This window comes from Physella acuta, unplaced genomic scaffold (assembly GCF_028476545.2).
Source record: "Physella acuta isolate Inbredline_101_S28 unplaced genomic scaffold, ASM2847654v3 ptg000797l, whole genome shotgun sequence".
Taxonomy (NCBI): domain Eukaryota; kingdom Metazoa; phylum Mollusca; class Gastropoda; family Physidae; genus Physella; species Physella acuta.
Genome location: NW_026732315.1, coordinates 166,469 through 184,720, shown reverse-complemented (window position 1 = coordinate 184,720; position 18,252 = coordinate 166,469). Strand labels below are relative to the sequence as shown.

General features: G+C 33.8%; 1 protein-coding gene and 1 non-coding gene across 2 annotated transcripts; both read left to right on the top strand.

Annotated features, from left to right (window-relative positions):
- Positions 1-80: 80 nt before the first annotated feature.
- On the top strand, positions 81-153 carry Trnak-cuu (transfer RNA lysine (anticodon CUU)). The gene has a single exon. It is a non-coding gene; the product is annotated as a tRNA-Lys (tRNA).
- A 3,342-nt stretch (positions 154-3,495) lies between these two features.
- On the top strand, positions 3,496-16,921 carry LOC131951066 (uncharacterized). Its single transcript, XM_059313333.1, has 18 exons — positions 3,496-3,723; positions 4,756-4,855; positions 7,977-8,056; positions 8,881-8,945; positions 9,161-9,309; positions 9,652-9,785; positions 9,943-10,005; positions 10,118-10,193; positions 10,505-10,674; positions 11,616-11,801; positions 12,118-12,236; positions 12,461-13,208; positions 14,118-14,241; positions 14,664-14,753; positions 14,923-15,105; positions 15,325-15,423; positions 15,638-15,770; positions 16,844-16,921. Exons 1-18 carry the CDS (start codon positions 3,604-3,606, stop codon positions 16,911-16,913), a joined length of 2,709 nt encoding a protein of 902 aa, XP_059169316.1. The 5' UTR covers positions 3,496-3,603; the 3' UTR covers positions 16,914-16,921.
- Positions 16,922-18,252: the final 1,331 nt, after the last annotated feature.

Genomic DNA, 18,252 nt, shown 5'->3' with positions numbered 1-18,252 from the left:
AATCTTCACAAAGAAAGTTAAAAATGAAGGGCATATTCAGTGTTGGAGAACGACCTTTTATTATTGCTGGACGAGAGCAAGCCCGGCTAGCTCAGTCGGTAGAGCATGAGACTCTTAATCTCAGGGTCGTGGGTTCGAGCCCCACGTTGGGCGCATCTTTTTGTTTCCTCTTTCATTTAACTGCCCCGATTACAAAAGAAAATAATAATCATTAAAAAAGTTTAAAAAAACCCACGTTTTCTGATTGAACTAAAAAGTAGAAAATAAATACTATACATCACAATAATGCAAGCGATCAATCTACTATAAGCGATCAAAAACGTGGGGCGCCGAAGTAAAAGTTATATTACTATTGATTAGATAATACTATTGACTTTTATTAGGGAGCTTGTAGAGAGTCAACAGTATTAGAAACTGTAAGAAAATCACGGCGCCCCACGTTTTTGATCGCTTATAGTAGAGTGATCGCTTGCATTATTGTGATGTATAGTATTTATTTTCTACTTTTTAGTTCAATCAGAAAACGTGGGTTTTTTAAAACTTTTTTAATGATTATTATTTTCTACTTTTTAGTCTTTGTCTGTTTGCATTAAAATCTTGCTATCGATTTTATCTTTTCACTTTTTTTTGGGTAAACGAAGACAACTCGTAAAAAGACAACTCGAAAAAAAATCGTTGTGTAAATACGTTACTGACTAGAACACATAGATTTGAACCCGTGTCGAGTGGGATAGCAATCGTGTGCCCAACCACTCGACCATATCGTCTCCCCCAAACTGGCCTACATCCTGTAAGTTTAAACTCGGTTCAAAGTAAATTATTTGCCCCTAAGCCTGTGGCAACGTGGGATCGTTCGCTTCACTGCGCGCGAGGTACGCGTCGCTGGTTTTTTTTTCTAATGGCTCGCAGAGGAGAATTATATATATAGATTATATAGCGGTCTAAAATGCTCAATAAAATGTTTCCATTGATCAATTTAGTAATAATAACAATTGCATATTCTATGGTCATCCAAAAGAAAGCTTCCCTGAAAATTTCAGCGCGCTAGCTAACTGGGAAGTGCCAGAAATTTCGATCGCAAGATTTGATTGGAAAGACAAACACAGAAACACAGACACAGAGAAAGCAAGTTAAAGAAAACGTGGGAAAGAAATTAAAAACTGAAGGACCCTCGATAAACAAGTTAATAAAAAGTCTAGTGACAATTTAAGCGCAATTTTGAAAACTTTCTTCTGCAATATTGTTCTAAATTATGACAGGAATCGATTGGTAAATGTTTCAAGTCGCTAAGTGGTCGGGTTGCCGAGATATGGGCCAAAAACTGCATTTTTTCGAGTTTTTTTGGCTTTTCCGGGAAATCCAGGAAGGAATTCCGGGAATTTTTTTGGCCCACAATCATCCTCGGAACTTGCTTAACATATTTGCTTTTGGAACTAGTCCTCGATATTGCTTCGTTGAGGAGGAGATACGACTTAAAGCTGCGGACACACATCCATCCATCACCAGAAATGACGAGTAAATAATCGCAATTGTCCAGTATGGAAATTGCGCTAAAAATATTGTTACCAGTGAATTACATTTGGAAGATAGAAGCCGTTTTCTGACCACACCTAATCTATAAAAGATGTAATAGCAAATTTTGCTAATGCTATGTGTATTGCGGCAGAAAAATAGAAAACGAGGCAGAGCACCCCTGTCGACCGCCCCGGTGTCAAATAGTCGCGGGATGCTCGTTGAACTACCGAAGGGGTCCTGGGCGCCGCCCTGTTTCAGTTTTGTTATCGACTGTAGTAGCTCACCGTATCCCTCATGTAGGGGCACTTTAAAACAAATAGCGTGGTTGGACGTGCTGTGTTTCTTTCAAACTTTTTTTCTGCAGAGGTGAAGGGTCACTTGAAACTTTCGGAAGGGGGGGGGGGGGGGGTTGTCGGACTACGACGACAACGGGTGCGGACACTGGTAAAAGTATATATTGTATACATACATTCTTCTCCGTTAGGGGAGGGGTGGGGGAGGGAGGGAAGGAGGAGTGGGAAGGGGGAACAAAAAAGAAACTGCCTTCCGTAGACCCACTTAGATTTTCATTGTGCATTTTTGCCCAATCTAAGCCCGATGACCAAGTCTACAAAGCTGTATGTCAATTTACAAATTGCATTTTTTAAAAACTAGACATTAAACCTCATAATTCATCAATTAAAGTTACAAACCAAAATACCAGGACTTTATTGTAACACGAATCAAGATGGGCATAATTTCAGAAACATGGTCCGTAAATGTATTTTTATTCAGTTTACTCAGTAAGTTTGTTTCTATTGAAATAAGTATGTTGCACGCCCATTGTACTGTGGCTAGTTAACCAACAAATAATATATACAAAAAATCAAGGTTGGGCTTAGTAAAAGGCCTATTACATCAATGTTCATGGCGACCTACCGGCTCGGTGTCCAGGTATAGTCCATTACTGAATGCAGTAGTAGGACCACCACTTGCTCCATGTGCAAGAGCCCTAATCTGCGCAGCCACGTTCCAGGGTATCCGTGATGAAAATCACACAACCACATGAGAGACACACCTAACAATAACATAAGACTAAGTTGCGTGAGCGTGTAGGAAGACATAACGGTCAAAGGGGAATAACTCAATTAATATTTTCGCAAAATAATCCAAGCTTGGTGACATCCCTTATACAGTCTTCAGAGTTGGAAATGTTTTGGTGGTCTATTTCACATATATTATAACTTGTTCATAACTGAACACATCAAGATGATTAAGTTTTAGTTTATTAAATTTAAATAATCAAGCCTATTACCAATGTTTCGTATGCTTGCATATAAAGGACGTTACACCTCACTTCAGTAAGAGGGAGGGGGGGGGGGGGGAATAGGGCTGTACTGAAATTGCCACGTCACGTTGAGTTTAAAAATAATTTTTTATAACAAACTTTTAGAGGGTATTTACATTAAGAAAAAAAATGGGTTATAACTTAACTAATTTTGAAAGACTTTGGTCTTGGAGCAAAAGTATAATTTGGAAGCTAATTTACTCAACATTGTATTTCAATAATTTCACTGTATTAATTATTGTATACAAACATAAAGTGTACTTTAGTTAAAATATTCAAGGGTCCACATCAAATACAGTAGTACACGAATGCATCATTACCTCAAGTAAATTAATTACAAATTAAAACAAACACTTCTAATTTTAATTTTATAGTCATAGGCCTAAGCTTTTTTTTTTTGGTGCAAAAGAAAACAATGTTAGCCTATTGTACGAATTTTTATAGTAATTGCAGTTCATTGTTTACTAAGTGTTGTGCAAGGATTTAAGTGATTTATAAAACTGTTCAGTTTTATATAGACCTAGATCTATATTAATGTATAATAATTTCACAATAATAATAATATACTTTTATCTCTAATATTACGAAAATATTTTCTCATGCGAAAAGATATTGCTTCCGGGTTATTCATTTGTTTTCTCACACTACCAGAGAAAAACAAATGTAGAGTACTGTGAACTGTAGCGTATTTTGTAGATCATCAGTTTCAAAAATTTGCCTAACCTTAAACCTATACTTTGTAAACCTAAAAATTTCACACAATGTATGCAGCACATTTTGAAAAACAGAAAAAAGAGACGTCAAACTCTCTTTTGGTGACATGTTTAAGTTTAATTAAAAAATCCTGTTCTGATAAAGAGAAGTTTTCAGTCCTACTCGAGGTGAGTTTCCAACTTTCCAGGTTTTGATGGGGTACTGTGTAAGAAAGACTAAGTTTTAAAAAAAAATGAATTGTTTTAGTTTTATCTATTCGAATAACCAATTCTTGCTAAATTTTAAATTTAATTATTAGTATGAATAAGATAATGAACTAAATAAATCTAATCTTAGGGCAGGACTACAGGGATCGTCCATAACTGACATCACACTTGTAAAATGTAAGGGGTGGGGGGGGGGGGGTGTCCGTAATTTTGTGAAGGGATGTGATGAGGGGTAGGGGGGGGGGTTCAGATGGTGTTATGTCACACTTTTGAGTTATAAAAAAGCAATGTTAGAAAACGAGTTTTAGCCGTTATTTCGCGTTTTAGAAAACAGTTTTAATAAATTGTAATAGGAATTGATTAAAATACTCTATGCTGACACAGTTTTTGTAAAAATATGGATGTTTTAAGAAAAATTCAACTGCAATTTTGAGGGTGGTTGTAGGCTGAGGTGTGACGTCATTTTAGGGAGGGGGCTGGCTTTTTGTGACGATGTGTGACAGAGGGGAGGGGGGGGGGGGAGAGGCAAAAATCATCAATACAGCGTGACGTCATTTATGGATGACCCCAGACTATATTTTAGTACAGTACAAACAGTGTTGCCTACTGTAGTGTACTAAGTACTTGTGAAAAGCTGCCTAGTATTGTAGGTCAGGCTATATAAACTATATTGCATTTGACTGAGGTTTGAATAAGTTTAAATTTAAATTCAAGTGAACTTAATTTAAACTAAACTACATAACTGCATTCATTCATCAAGTGAACTTAATTTAAACTAAACTACGTAACTACATTCATTCATCATTTTTTAAATAAAATCTTGCATTTTTTCACATTTTACTAGGATTGATAATTTGATTCAGAAAGAAATGTAAGCTTATTAGATCTAGTTTATTTGTCACAGGCGATGATTTACTATTAGGTTGTAAACATTACAATACATGATTACCTACTTTTTCTCACAGTTTTAACATTGAACTATCTATACAATAGGTGACACAACATGTGTCAGAAAACTCATTTACAGCCGATGACCAGTCTGTTGTCTTACAAACACTTGGCTTTGAATTTCTGTCCAGACTTCTCAGAACTGGTAATTACAAAAAAAAAAATTCTTATTAAGCTTTAATTAAATTGATGCAGCAATCTGGCGGTTCCCAGAAAGAACCGCAACGGAAAAAAGCGCAAATCAAAAAGCGCAACGGAAATAAGCGCACACGGAAAAAAGCGCACACAGAAAAAAGCGCAAAGAGAAAAAAGCGCAAACGGAAAAAAGCGCACACAGAAAAAAGCGCAAACGGAAAAAAGCGCAAACGGAAAAAAGCGCAAAGAGAAAAAAGCGCACACGGAAAAAAGCGCAAAGAGAAAAAAGCGCACACAGAAAAAAGCGCAAACAGAAAAAAGCGCAAACGGAAAAAAGCGCAAACAGAAAAAAGCGCACACGGAAAAAAGCGCAAACGGAAAAAAGCGCAAACAGAAAAAAGCGCAAAAGGAAAAAAGCGCAAACAGAAAAAAGCGCACACAGAAAAAAGCGCACACAGAAAAAAGCGCAAACAGAAAAAAGCGCAAACGGAAAAAAGCGCAAACGGAAAAAAGCGCAAACAGAAACAGAAAAATGCGCAACCAGAAAAAACACAAAGAAAAATGTGCAAAAGAGAAATTTAGCACAAAGACCATATTATGGACTAGATGACACATTTATACATGACTGTTAGGGCTGCTGTGAGAGTGTCGTGTTTGATCACGTGATCTACTACCATTTAAAGCGTACCACTACCATCTGCATTCCCATCACCACGATATAGGCGATAATCACTTTACACAATGCCTATTATTTTCTTGGTCAATAATTATTCAACTACTATTCTCGTATAAACATAAAACTATCGACATTACACGAAGTATCTTTCACATTCTCCCTAGTCCGAACTACCTAGCTTGCATACTATAACAACCCGTTCCTTTGGCAAAACTTCACTCTCTTTCATCCGCGTCATCAAACATGCATTCGTCATATCTCTCGTAACAACATTCATTCGCACCAAAATAACAATTTTGTATTTAATATTTTTTCACATCATGACGCACCTACCTACCTACCTACTACCCACCTACCCACCTACCCACCTACCTACCTAACTACCCACCTACCCACTTACCCACTTACCCACCTACCCGCCTACATACTTACCAAACTACCCACCAAAAAAGTATCGGCGAAGTTCGTAAGTTTCGTAAACTGTACTAGACATCTTTTTTTTAAATGAAAATTCATTGACATCATTGACATATGTTACATATATGTTACATTTTGCGTCAACCTTAATTAGTGCTTTGGGCTTGTATGAAAACTCACTTCGAACTAACTCAATTACATGCTATTTATTTTAACATTACACGGTAAGCGTCACCCAACTGTTGTGATGTGAGGTGAGGACAGGTTCGACAATAAACCAACACGAAAGTACGAAAGAGACATAGATTGCCTATTAGAGAATGGACCCCTTAACTTTCCTAACCCCACCATTTATTATACCCTACCTAAGCTCTAAATTTACTGCGCTAAATGTCACTTCCCTCCCAATCGTTCCTATTCTACAGAATTGTGTATACTATTTATTTACATTCTTTAATCTCAATATAACTAAAATAGACTTTTGTTTGAAGGGTAATGAAAACATGTAAACAAAAGGGACGCTACTCTAAATCTATGCGAATACTTATATGCAGTGGCGTAGGCAGGGGGGGGGTTATGGGGGGTCATAACCCCCCCCATAGACCCCTCGGTATATATATATATATATATATATATATATATATATATATATATATATATATATATATATATATATATATATATATATATATATATATATGGTGGGGTTAGGAAAGTTAAGGGGTCCATTCTCTAATAGGCAATCTATGTCTCTTTCGTACTTTCGTGTTGGTTTATTGTCGAACCTGTCCTCACCGCACATCACAACAGTTGGGTGACGCTTACCGTGTAATGTTAAAATAAATAGCATGTAATTGAGTTAATTCGAAGTGAGTGTTCACACTAGCCCAACGCACTAAATAAGGTTGTCGCAAAATATAACATATGTAACATAATATGTCAATGAATTTTCATTAAAAAAAATATGTCTAGTGCAGTTTACGAAACTAACGAACTTCGTCGATACTTTTTAGGTGGGTAGGCGGGTAGGTGGGTAAGTGGGTAGGTGGGTAAGTGGGTAAGTAAGTAAGTGGGTAGGTGGGTAAATGGGTAGGTGGGAAGGTGCGTAGGTAGGTGCGTCATGATAATATTAAATACATAATTGAGAGATACTTCATGTAATGTCGATATCAATGATATTTTGATGTTTATTTATACGAGAATAGTAGTTGAATAATTATTGACCAAGAAAATAATAGCCATTGTGTAAAGTGATTATCGCCTATATCCTGGTGATGGGAATGCAGATGGTAGTGGTACGCTTTAAATGGTAGTAGATCACGTGATCAAACACGACACTCTCACAGCAGCCCTAACAGTCATGTATAAATGTGTCATCTAGTCCATATGGTCTTTGTGCTAAATTTCTCTTTTGCACATTTTTCTTTGTGTTTTTTCTGGTTGCGCATTTTTCTGTTTCTGTTTGCGCTTTTTTCCGTTTGCGCTTTTTTCTGTGTGCGCTTTTTTCTGTTTGCGCTTTTTTCCGTTTGCGCTTTTTTCTGTTTGCGCTTTTTTCTGTTTGCGCTTTTTTCCGTTTGCGCTTTTTTCTGTTTGCGCTTTTTTCCGTTTGCGCTTTTTTCCGTTTGCGCTTTTTTCTGTTTGCGCTTTTTTCCGTTTGCGCTTTTTTCTGTTTGCGCTTTTTTCTGTTTGCGCTTTTTTCTGTGTGCGCTTTTTTCTCTTTGCGCTTTTTTCTGTTTGCGCTTTTTTCTCTTTGCGCTTTTTTCCGTTTGCGCTTTTTTCTGTTTGCGCTTTTTTCTGTGTGCGCTTTTTTCTCTTTGCGCTTTTTTCTCTTTGCGCTTTTTTCTGTGTGCGCTTTTTTCTCTTTGCGCTTTTTTCCGTGTGCGCTTTTTGATTTGCGCTTTTTTCCGTTGCGCTTTTTTCCGTTGCGGTTCTTTCCGGCCACCCAATCTGGCACAGTTAAATATATTTTAGAACTTTTGGCAAACCTATATTCTGTATGTTGTAGTACTTTTGTTGAGTGTTTGAATTTTTAAACCAGGTGATGATTCATGTCCAATCAGCACCCAGCAATCCATTGCATTATGTTTATTGTCTACATTGACTACTGACCCATATGTTGTAAGTATTGCAATTTTCAACTTTTCAACAATTAAAATCCTAAATAATTTTGGTTATAATAATTGATACTATTTGCTTGTTAGCAGTATTTTATTGAATGCAGGAGGAATGTAAGCATGGGTGTATTACTTGATATAAGCTATGCTTGTGTAGCAGTTCTTATTTGCTGGTTTTGTGATTTGTTTTACTTCAACAAGAACTTCATAAGCATAGCAAGACAACATAAGTGTGAAAAATTGATAATCTTATTCTGAATGTTGCTAACAAGTCATCTTCTCAGATACAAGTATTAAATAAATGGAGTGGTTTAACAGCCACTTGAAAAAAACACTTTCATGCAGAACATCACAACTTCCACACAGTCTGAATGTACATTCTATCCTCAATCTTTGATTCACACACGTTTCATACTGCTGCTGACTTCCAACACCCACACACATGCATCAGTCACCAGCTGCTATGTGCCTCAAACTTGATTTCTGCCTGTCAGCTACTCCCACCCATCACAAGAAATTCTGAGTGTGAATCCTCACCCCCACCTAGTGTAAAGTTGTGATGTTCACTCACTGTATATAATGTACTATTAGACTATCAATCTTACATTTAGTTATAGAGCTCTAAATCTTGATTTCAAGGCAAAATCAACACATAAAATGTAATTAGATAAATTAAAAAGCTATTTATAATGGGAGCATTTTTTCAAGCACATTTACAGTTTAAATATTGCTAAAATATAAATTAGAGCAAATGGCGTATATTCTTAATAGTATTGTTTCCTAGCTTTAAGCAATTTTGCATTCAGTTTATTTTTTCTAAATTTCCAGGTAAGCCAACCAGAAATTAAAGAAGCTTTACATTTTGTCAACCATGTTCTAACATCAAATACTTTGTAAGTTTAATTAAATAAGCTTCCTTTTGATGTATTTTTTGGTGGTTGTTATATGACTTAATTGTTGTTGTTTTTTTGTCTTGTACTTGTTTGGCAAGCAACAAGGATATTTATATATCATTTTTGTTGTTTAATTTATGTATAGTCAGTCTTTAAATTTTTTTTTAGATATCTCTGTTACTGAATACAATTATTTAAATTTTTTTTTTTAAAAGAGGGCAGGACTTGAAGGAGAAGTTCATCCCCCTGTGTTGTGATTGTGAGGAGATAATCTCAAACATGGCTCAGTGCTCTACTGGTATCAGTTATCTTATAGAGTGTGGAACTGCTGATCTGTTGGTTGATTATGTTACATCTGAACACTGTGAGTAATTGTTCTTTTTTTATAATGTAAGTTTTAAAAAATAATTACTTATTGCTTTTGGTAACTTCATTCCACTTGACTATACTTGTTAGTTTCTCTTTTAATATAAAAAAAAATTAAATTTTGCACTTTTAACAGAACAAAAATATAATTTAAATGTTATCCTGTTAGATTAAATTTAACGTATGCTTGCTTCTGTGTTTTATAATATGTAACTATTAGTTACTATTAGCACAAGTGTGATAAATTATTTTTTCTGTGAAAATCTTAAGCCTTTCCATGTTGACCATATCATTGAATTCCTGGTTAATGCAAGTAAAGCTAATTTTTTTTTTCTGTAAGGTCAAAACTTTACTGCTGTACTGAACTGTCTAAGTCAAGTCATGAGGGGTCGTGGGGATTGTATATTCTCCAGTCATCCGGACAAGTTTCATCACTTAATGAGCTTGACTGTTGATAAGCTTGGACTTGGCTCTGTAGGTTACCTTCCTTGTTGGTATCAAATAAGTAAATTATACTGAAAACATTTTTACATACATTTGAATTTTTAATTCCAAGTTAACTTATAAATGAAGATGTCAGTTCAATGATAATGGTAGATATACAAGTACCACATTTTACGATAATTTTTAGGACTTACGAGAAAAGTCAGAATGTGCAAGGATTCTAACTTCATTCCTCAATGGAATCTCAACAGTAAGTAGAATATCCATCATTCTCCAAAATAACCTTTTATTTTATAAGTGGGTGAATAAAACCCTTCTGATATCATATGTATACCTAATGCACATTTTATGTATTTTTTTAGATTGAAGTCACTGCTCAAACAGATTGGGTTATTAAATTGGTGCAGATTTTGAAGAAATTTATCACCATTAAAATGAGTAGGTCACTTATATTTTTACTTCTGTTGTTAGGCATTTTTACACTCTTATGTACATACTAGTACCTATTTTTTAATGATTAAATGTAGACCTATATATTTTTCTCCCAATAGCTGTTTTAATGCTGAGTAAAATTAAATTATTAGGCAACTGAAATGATATACAAGGTTTTAACATCTTTTTAAAAAAATAACATCACTTCCAAAGTTCTCATTCATCCAGCTTGGTAGGAAATAAAAAAAAAAGAAGAAGAAAAAAAATGTAGTTATTTAAATTGGTAAAAAAATATTTTGTAAAATTTTTTTTTTTAGGCCCCGAGGATAGCGACGCTGTGTTGTTTCTTGTCAGTGCTCTGGTTGATGCGGCTGGGGTGGAAGTCTTGAACCCTAAAGTTGTTGGAGATGCCGGTCTGTTAAAAGCTGTTGTAGCCAGAGTTTCTGTGGAGATTTATGTCAGTTTGGATTGCATTGACTTGAGTAATGTGAGTGCCTTGTGTATGGTGGTAGTATGTGTTCTTGTTGTGTAAATCAACACTGAAGGGTAAAGTTGTTTAAGGAATTGAGTGCACAGTATTATAGACTTAGTAAAGGCGGCTTGGCATAGTGCTGACCACACGATGCCAAGGTCACAGAAACAAGTGAACTCTACTTCATTGAAAAGGGAACTTTACTTTATTATTATAGACATGAGTCATGTGTAATTTTTGTGGGGTTTAAGTTTATTCTTGGTCTGTAAATCAATACTTGGTAGGGGGGGGGGAGGTACAGTTTTAAAGTAAGAGAGTGTACATCACCCTTGCATTACCCTGACTTAATGCTGTGAAGCTCCTGAGGAGCAAAGGCTGCAACTCTCCACCTGATGCTGTTTTGGGCAGCTCTCTTCTGTTGAGCCCATGTAAGCCCATCAGCCCTTTACCAGTCCTTCTCCAGGATTGTTTAGACTTAACCCACAGACAAGAGTGATCTGTGATGTTTTTGCTGGGTTTTAGTGTTGAAGAACATGCTAATTCATGTCAATGTAAAGTCTGTCATCCTTTCATAATATGTAGCCACAGGTATAGAGGATCTTTTTTTCCCCTGTTTTAAAAATAAATTCAAGGATGTTATGTTGTAGGTGTTTGTCAACATTTACACCCATAAAGTATTATTTAAAAATACTTAATAAAAAAAAAAATAAGTGTAATTTCATATGAATTCTCACAGTTGAAAATGAAATATTCTAAGTCATGGCAATACTGTAATTGAATGTAATGTGTGTATAAGGTTAAATTATTTAATGATAATAAATAGTGACAGTTAATTTAGCTCTGTTTTCCCTTTAAAACTAATTTTTTAACTAATCGACACAATTAAAAGTTATTAAAAACTATTATCATGGAATTAAATAGTTAAAATGACTTATTTTTAACATTTTTTCTTGTAGGCTTTGGAGAGGTATGCTGTACTGGACAAGGCGTATAAACTCATGTGTAATGTGATTGAGTTTCTGGGAGACTTTGGTGAAACTTTGGACTCAGATTCCATTATTGTTATATACAGGAAACTTGTGGAAACAGGGGAGACAATCACAGACTTCCTGTGCTCAGTCTCTAGTCAGGAGGTTGATCTGGTGAGGCTGAATTTCATTGTGTGATAATAGTTAGAAGTGATTTCTCATTTCAAAATCATCTGTTTAAAATTTATTTTTCAATTAGGAATAATTGAATTCATTGTACAAAATAATTGAAATTTATTGTTATTTAATGCAAAATCATCTTTAAAATTTGTTTTTTCCAATTAGAGATCACTCTTGAAATAATTAAAGTTTATTGATATCCATTTAAAATATAGCTTGTTCAAATATGTACATTTTTAAAACCTTGTTAAAAGACTTGTTAAATTGAAATAATACGAGTAATAAAAAAAAATATTTTTTCTTTATGTAGCCCAAAAATCACAGTGTTGTATTGATATCAGTCAGAACAATAGCAGCAATGTTGTCTGAAATTACTGAAGAACCGACACAAAAACTTTTAGAGTTACTTCCTTTTTTCAACTTTTTATGGTATGCATTTTATTTTATGATTTGTTTAAAAGAAACACCCTTTTTCTATAGGAATTTAACTTGTACATTATGCTTAATAACTAAAGTACATTTGGTAATCCTATCTTATTATTTTATGTAGTTTAAAATATTTGTAATTTTCTTTTTCTGGTAAATCATTTATATATTCTTTTTTTTCCTTTGTAACAATGAATTAATTTTTGTTACCTTTGTCATTATTACAGTCAAAATGTAGAGTACACAGATGATGTTGTTACAGAGGTTAAGAATGCAACCCAGGCTGCCTTAGAAAATATAAAAGTAATGGGCTTAAACACCAATCAAGAAATAAGTGACTCCCAATCATTAACTGCTGAACCACCTATCAATCACCCATCAAACTTAACTTCACTAATTAACAAAGTTAATGAAGTGGAACCTGATTTTTCAAGTGTTGAAAATGACATTAACGAATCTATACCACTAATTGGTGATTTAAAAATAGATCAAAATACAGAAATCAAGAATAGAACTGAATCGAATAAAAAATCTATGTTAGTTTCAGATCATATAAGCAGTTGTAAAAAAAATAACGATGTACATAATGTTAATAATAATCAAGCTGAAACGAAAGATGAATCACATTTCACCAGTGCTAAAGTTAATCTCACCGAAGACGACATTAAAGAGTTCTGCTCCCACCGACAAGCTGTGTATTCTCAAAGATCTCGGCCACTTCCCTTGCTCTCAAGGAAGGTTTCCTTTAGCAGCAGACCTAAAAGGAAAACGGTGAAGGGCGTGGAGGAGATGCAGCACTGGAAGCCGATGCCTGACGACGTGCTCCGCTTCTTGATGCCAGCGTATGGGTTTTTGATTGAGTGTCCGGAGGCGTTGTATGCGATGGTCAAGTGTGATGTGTTTCAAACTGTTGTGAACTTTCTGGAGAGGTCCTTAACCCTGCTTTTACAGGACCAAAGCACATCTTGCCCAGAGGTCAGAACATTTAAAATTTATTTTTTAAAATTGTTTTTGTACGTTTAGTTGATAAAGCACATCTTGCCCAGAGGTTAAAACATTTTAAAATTTATTTTTTAAAATTGTTTTTGTACGTTTAGTTAACAAAACACATGTTGCCCAGAGGTTAAAACATTTTAAAATTTATTTTTTAAAATTGTTTTTGTACGTTTAGTTAACAAAACACATGTTGCCCAGAGGTTAAAACATTTTAAAATTTATGTTTTAAAATTGTTTTTGTACATTTCATTGACAAGTTTTGTATACTATTGATCTATTGCATGCCACTTGAATGGGACGGTGTGGTTTGGATGGTAGAACTTATGACTGCTAACATTAAAGTTCCAAGTTCAGTTCCTAGGCTCAAGATATTTTAATATGTCTCTGAGTCCACCCAGTTCTGATGGGTACCTGGCTAAAGTTAGTAAAACTAAGGTGACTTGGCATAGTGCTGACCACACAATCCCCCTTTATGCTGTTGTCATTAAAACAGATGAATCCTACCCCATCTGCCTCATGTATCTTGGGAAAGATGATTATGCCACTAGATAGTTCCCATGCTTGTTTAAATACTAGCAGAGAATTAATTCACTTTTATAACTAGCGTAGATTGAGGTTTGTGTTGAAAAGATTGCTTGATAGAAATATTTCCATTAGCAACAAGAATAATCAAATATAATTATTTTATAGAACTGTTTGTCCATACAATTTCAGTTAATTTTTTAATGAAAGCATTACCTAATGATGTAATTAAAATAAATAAATAAATAATTTGTTTAGTTTGCTTATGAAACATTTACTTTTAATTGTAAAATAAAAAGTTAGTTTATAGACTTAAATAATACAACTATTGTTTTTATACCAGGAATGCCTTAACATTTATTCTAGAGTATGACAATCCATGCACTGGGCTTGGTTGAGCAAATCTACACCAACTCCCCCATTACTGCTGCTGATCTGCAATGTTTTCAAAGTTTGTTTGAGTTATCTCTCCTGTCTGTGCCTAACCTGTGTAAGAGTTTTTATTATGGCTGTTTAACACTGAAACACTTACTTAAGTTTGTGACCTTGACTCATAAACCATATGTAATTGTAAGAATTGCAAAAAAGTATATATGCAAACTAGACAAAAAACCTGATTATTTTTTCTCAAACTGGATCTAACGAGTTTGTGTAAGAAAATGTCAAAGTAAGCATTTTAGGGTTGGTTAAAGCCATTAGAGTAATTGACTAATTTAAAAAAAAGAAATTAAGGTTTTAAATTAAAAATACTGTAAAACCTATTGAGAACGTTGTACCTAAAGTAAAGCGAAACATTATGAATTTGAGTTGGATTTTCCTAAATTTAAGGCATATTTAAAACGATTAATATCTAAGTGCTAAATTTATTGGATTTTACTAGCTAACATCGTTACCATAATAATATTTCCACAGTAAATCTACCTCACCCCCCACCTCTGGTGTGTTTGAAATTACTTGAAGTCTGTCTTGTGGCTTACCGCTTGCAAATGAGAAAAAATAAAAGTAAGCCTTTTCTTCTTACTAAAATATTGATACCCTGTCAGGTATATTTATTTATTATATTATTTTGTTAGATATTTATGTTACAAATTTACAAATAATAAAATTTGTCCATATAGTTTTTTGTGTTTTGATAACTCATTAAAGATTAAATTCATTATAATTTTAACAGGAAATTCTTCATTGCAAAGATTAAAACATTCACAGTCTAGGCTGTTTAAGGCAATTGTGGAATATTTGAGTACATTCTATGAGTTTAGGCAACGGAAGGGCAGATCACTCATGATGCATATTCAAAAGGAATTAAGAGTTATCTGGCCTTTAGCTGGAGAAGTTTGGGCTGGCTGTATTGCTGGTAAATAAAAAACAACACAATTTTCTATTCTCTTTATTGTCCATAATTAAAAGTTTAAAATTTGTTTATTAATCCAGTTATATATCTCTTGGTACATGAAAGGCTAATTTTATAATTTACTTCTTAAAATGTTTGAAATGGGTCTTGCCACTAAACTGTCTATATATTTACTGTAAGTTGTATGTACAAGTTATCATTCTCTTACTATTGTTTTATAAGGTTTATGCACACTGGTAAGATCAGTGGAAGAACTGCAGGATACTCTAGTCAAGTCTTTGATGCTGCCAGATTTTTTAGATTTCCTCAAAGAGTGTGAAGGTAAAAAAATTGTTTTTTTTCTCCTACTAATGATCTGTGCTGTGTGCTAACCATTAAGTGTAACATAAAGTGAAGAACATTATTTTATTTTAACATTATGTTGTTACACAACTTATTTTAAATTAATACTCTACTTTACCTTCAACTACATGTACTGAAAAAAGTTCTAAAAACATTTTGCTAAATCCTTTCTCTGCTTCATTCCCCTAAAAAGATTTTGAATCGAGTTCCTCAGAGGAGGTAAAGAAGATGGTTGAATCTTTGTTGTCATTGGTTGAAAGTGCTGCTGAAGGCTCTAATTTACTGTGTGAACTCATACTCCAACACCATGGCCAAGAGATTGCTAGGTAAGTTTGTTATGTTTAAAAAAAAGTGGTTGAAACCAAGGGAGTTAACTAGTGATGGGAGGTAATTTTTGATCAGTTTTAATTTATTCATATTTCTCTCCCTCAAAGTTGTTACTGTGGGATGGAGTGGTCTAGCGGCAGAGCGCTAGGCTACTAACCTGAAAAGCTTGAATTCAAATCTAGTTAGTAGAACAACCCTGAGTCCACCCAGCTCTGATGGGAACCTAACTCAAGTTAGGGAAAGTAAAGGCGGCTGGGCATAGTGCTGACCACATTATCCCTTCATATGCCATGTTCACAGAAACAGGTGATCTCTACTTCACTTACCCCATGGACTGTCAGGTTAAATAAGGGAATTAAAATAAAAGTTGATCCTGGTTTATTCTGTACTTAATACATGAGGTAATAGTGAATGGATGCAAAGGATTACAATTTAAAAAAATTCTTTTTGCAATTCCAGTGATATTCATATCATCTGATCAAACAGTATGTTTTAACAAATTTACTCATGTAGTAATTTTAAAGCATTATTTTATGCCATATATTCTTGGGTAGATGTGATTGTTGTTCTGTTTGTTTCTTTTTAAAAAAATAATAATGTAGACATAAAACAATATTATCACTCTTTCTAAATGCTAGATGCCATTTATCTTAAATAACATTTTCTAGACTTGTTACAAAGTTACCCCATCCGGGGTTGTAGAATAGAAACCTGAAAAATTAAGATTTTCAAAAACAGATTATTCAGTTTCAACCATTTCATTACTGAGTATACAGAAAATTATTAGAAAATTATTTGTCGTCTATTATTTTTTTTTCTTCACAAGCCAATCCCCTTTTTTTCCCCCAAGAAATATTTTCCATTATGTCAGTTATGTTCAACTATATTTAGTTTACTATTCTGTCTCTTTGTAAATTGTTTTCTTAATGATCAATAAATATTAAAATTTAAAAATAAAGTAGAAAAATAAAACTATTTAATAGCTGTGAGTAAAACTGAAAATGAATGTAACAATATATTTTCAAATAATATTTTGGTTATTATTGATTGCTGATTTTTATGTGGTTTACAGCAAGTTTCAACTTCAGAAGCTGCAGAGGTGCATGAGTAGAGCTGTTCGCAAGACAAATGGAACATCATAGTTAAGGAGGTTTGGAACTACATATAAAAGATAGTTAGGAAAGAACATAATGAAATATAATGAAAATGGACCTCATAGACAAAGAGGTTGCGCTTAGGTTTGTAATTACAAATAAAGGTAGATAACAAGGTTAGGATACCACAGAATGAATTTTTTTAAATGGTAACTGACAGTCCTGGCTCAAAATGTTTTTTCTTGCTGTACAGCAAAGCAAAAAAGATAAACTCACTTTTCAAAAAAAGTTTTTGCTCAGAATAATTAATTAATTGAAAATCCATGTGCATTAAAAAAAAATGTAATTCACAGAGAAAAATGGATGCAGATTATTGTACATTATTTTTAATTACCATGGAGTAAATATTTTAATTAATAAAGTAACATCAAATTTAATGGTGAAAAAAATAGTGGCTTTGATAGAACAGGCATTTTTTGGGCGCATGAGACTATAAAAAAAGTAAAAACTTGGACACATTTGGCTGCATAGGGCTGTAAAGTGTTAAGTTTGGCTAAAGTTTGGAGCTTCAAAGATAAATACCAAGACTAACAAACCACAGAGTGAAAAAAATGTAATGAAAAGCTTAGTCTTCTATTCAAATGTCTGGAATATCAGGTTTTGATTTCTATGACAAGGTCTTGTTGTGGAAGGTTATGAGAGTATGTTTACAGAATGTCAAGAGTTGCTATTTTGTTTTTTGCAATGTCAAGGTTACTGGAATGTTGACTATAAAACTATTGAGATGTTAACAGGGTTTTTTTTTGTGTTGCTTGTAGAGTATTAAAGTGTTTAGTGTCAAGATTATAGCTTATGAAGAATGGATACGTTTGTTACCAAATATCTCATGCACAGTACTTGTAGTGCTTTTTGTCTTCAAAGGCAGCTTACTTCTTAAAAGAAATTAAATGCTTGTATTTGAACAGATGATAATCACCAATTGAGTTGAATGTGATGATACACTTTTTATCTCTTTAAGACTGTAACCAAGCTCCTGGCATCTGATAATATTTTCTCTATTTAATTCGTGGTTTTTGCTGAATCCAAGTTTTTAATTGTAAATGTAGGGCATGTTATTGCAGGAACAGCAATTTTTAAATGTATTTACTTCTTGTGGTTTTCCCTTTTGGTTGATGGTTGATTTTTGTATTTAATAGAATTCTTTTTGTAAAATGGCACACAAAATAGCATTTTTTTTAACACTGCAGAACTCCATTCAGCATCAGTTAGTGGCCAAGTTGTAAAATTAAAGTATTTAATAATAACACCAATCAAATCCAGGATTTCAGTAAAAAAAAACAAACTTACTTTTATTCATTATGAATAAAAACACATGAAGAATAATTTT

What these genes read in the sequence shown, in the direction of transcription:
- LOC131951066 (XM_059313333.1), top strand. Translation starts at nt 3,604, where the DNA reads ATGTATGCAGCACATTTTGAAAAACAGAAAAAAGAGACGTCAAACTCT. An exon ending in GTTCTAACATCAAATACTTT is followed by an intron (nt 8,946 to 9,160) that starts GTAAGTTTAATT and finishes TTTTTTTAAAAG; the next exon opens with AGGGCAGGACTTGAAGGAGA. An exon ending in TTTCCTCAAAGAGTGTGAAG is followed by an intron (nt 15,424 to 15,637) that starts GTAAAAAAATTG and finishes TCCCCTAAAAAG; the next exon opens with ATTTTGAATCGAGTTCCTCA.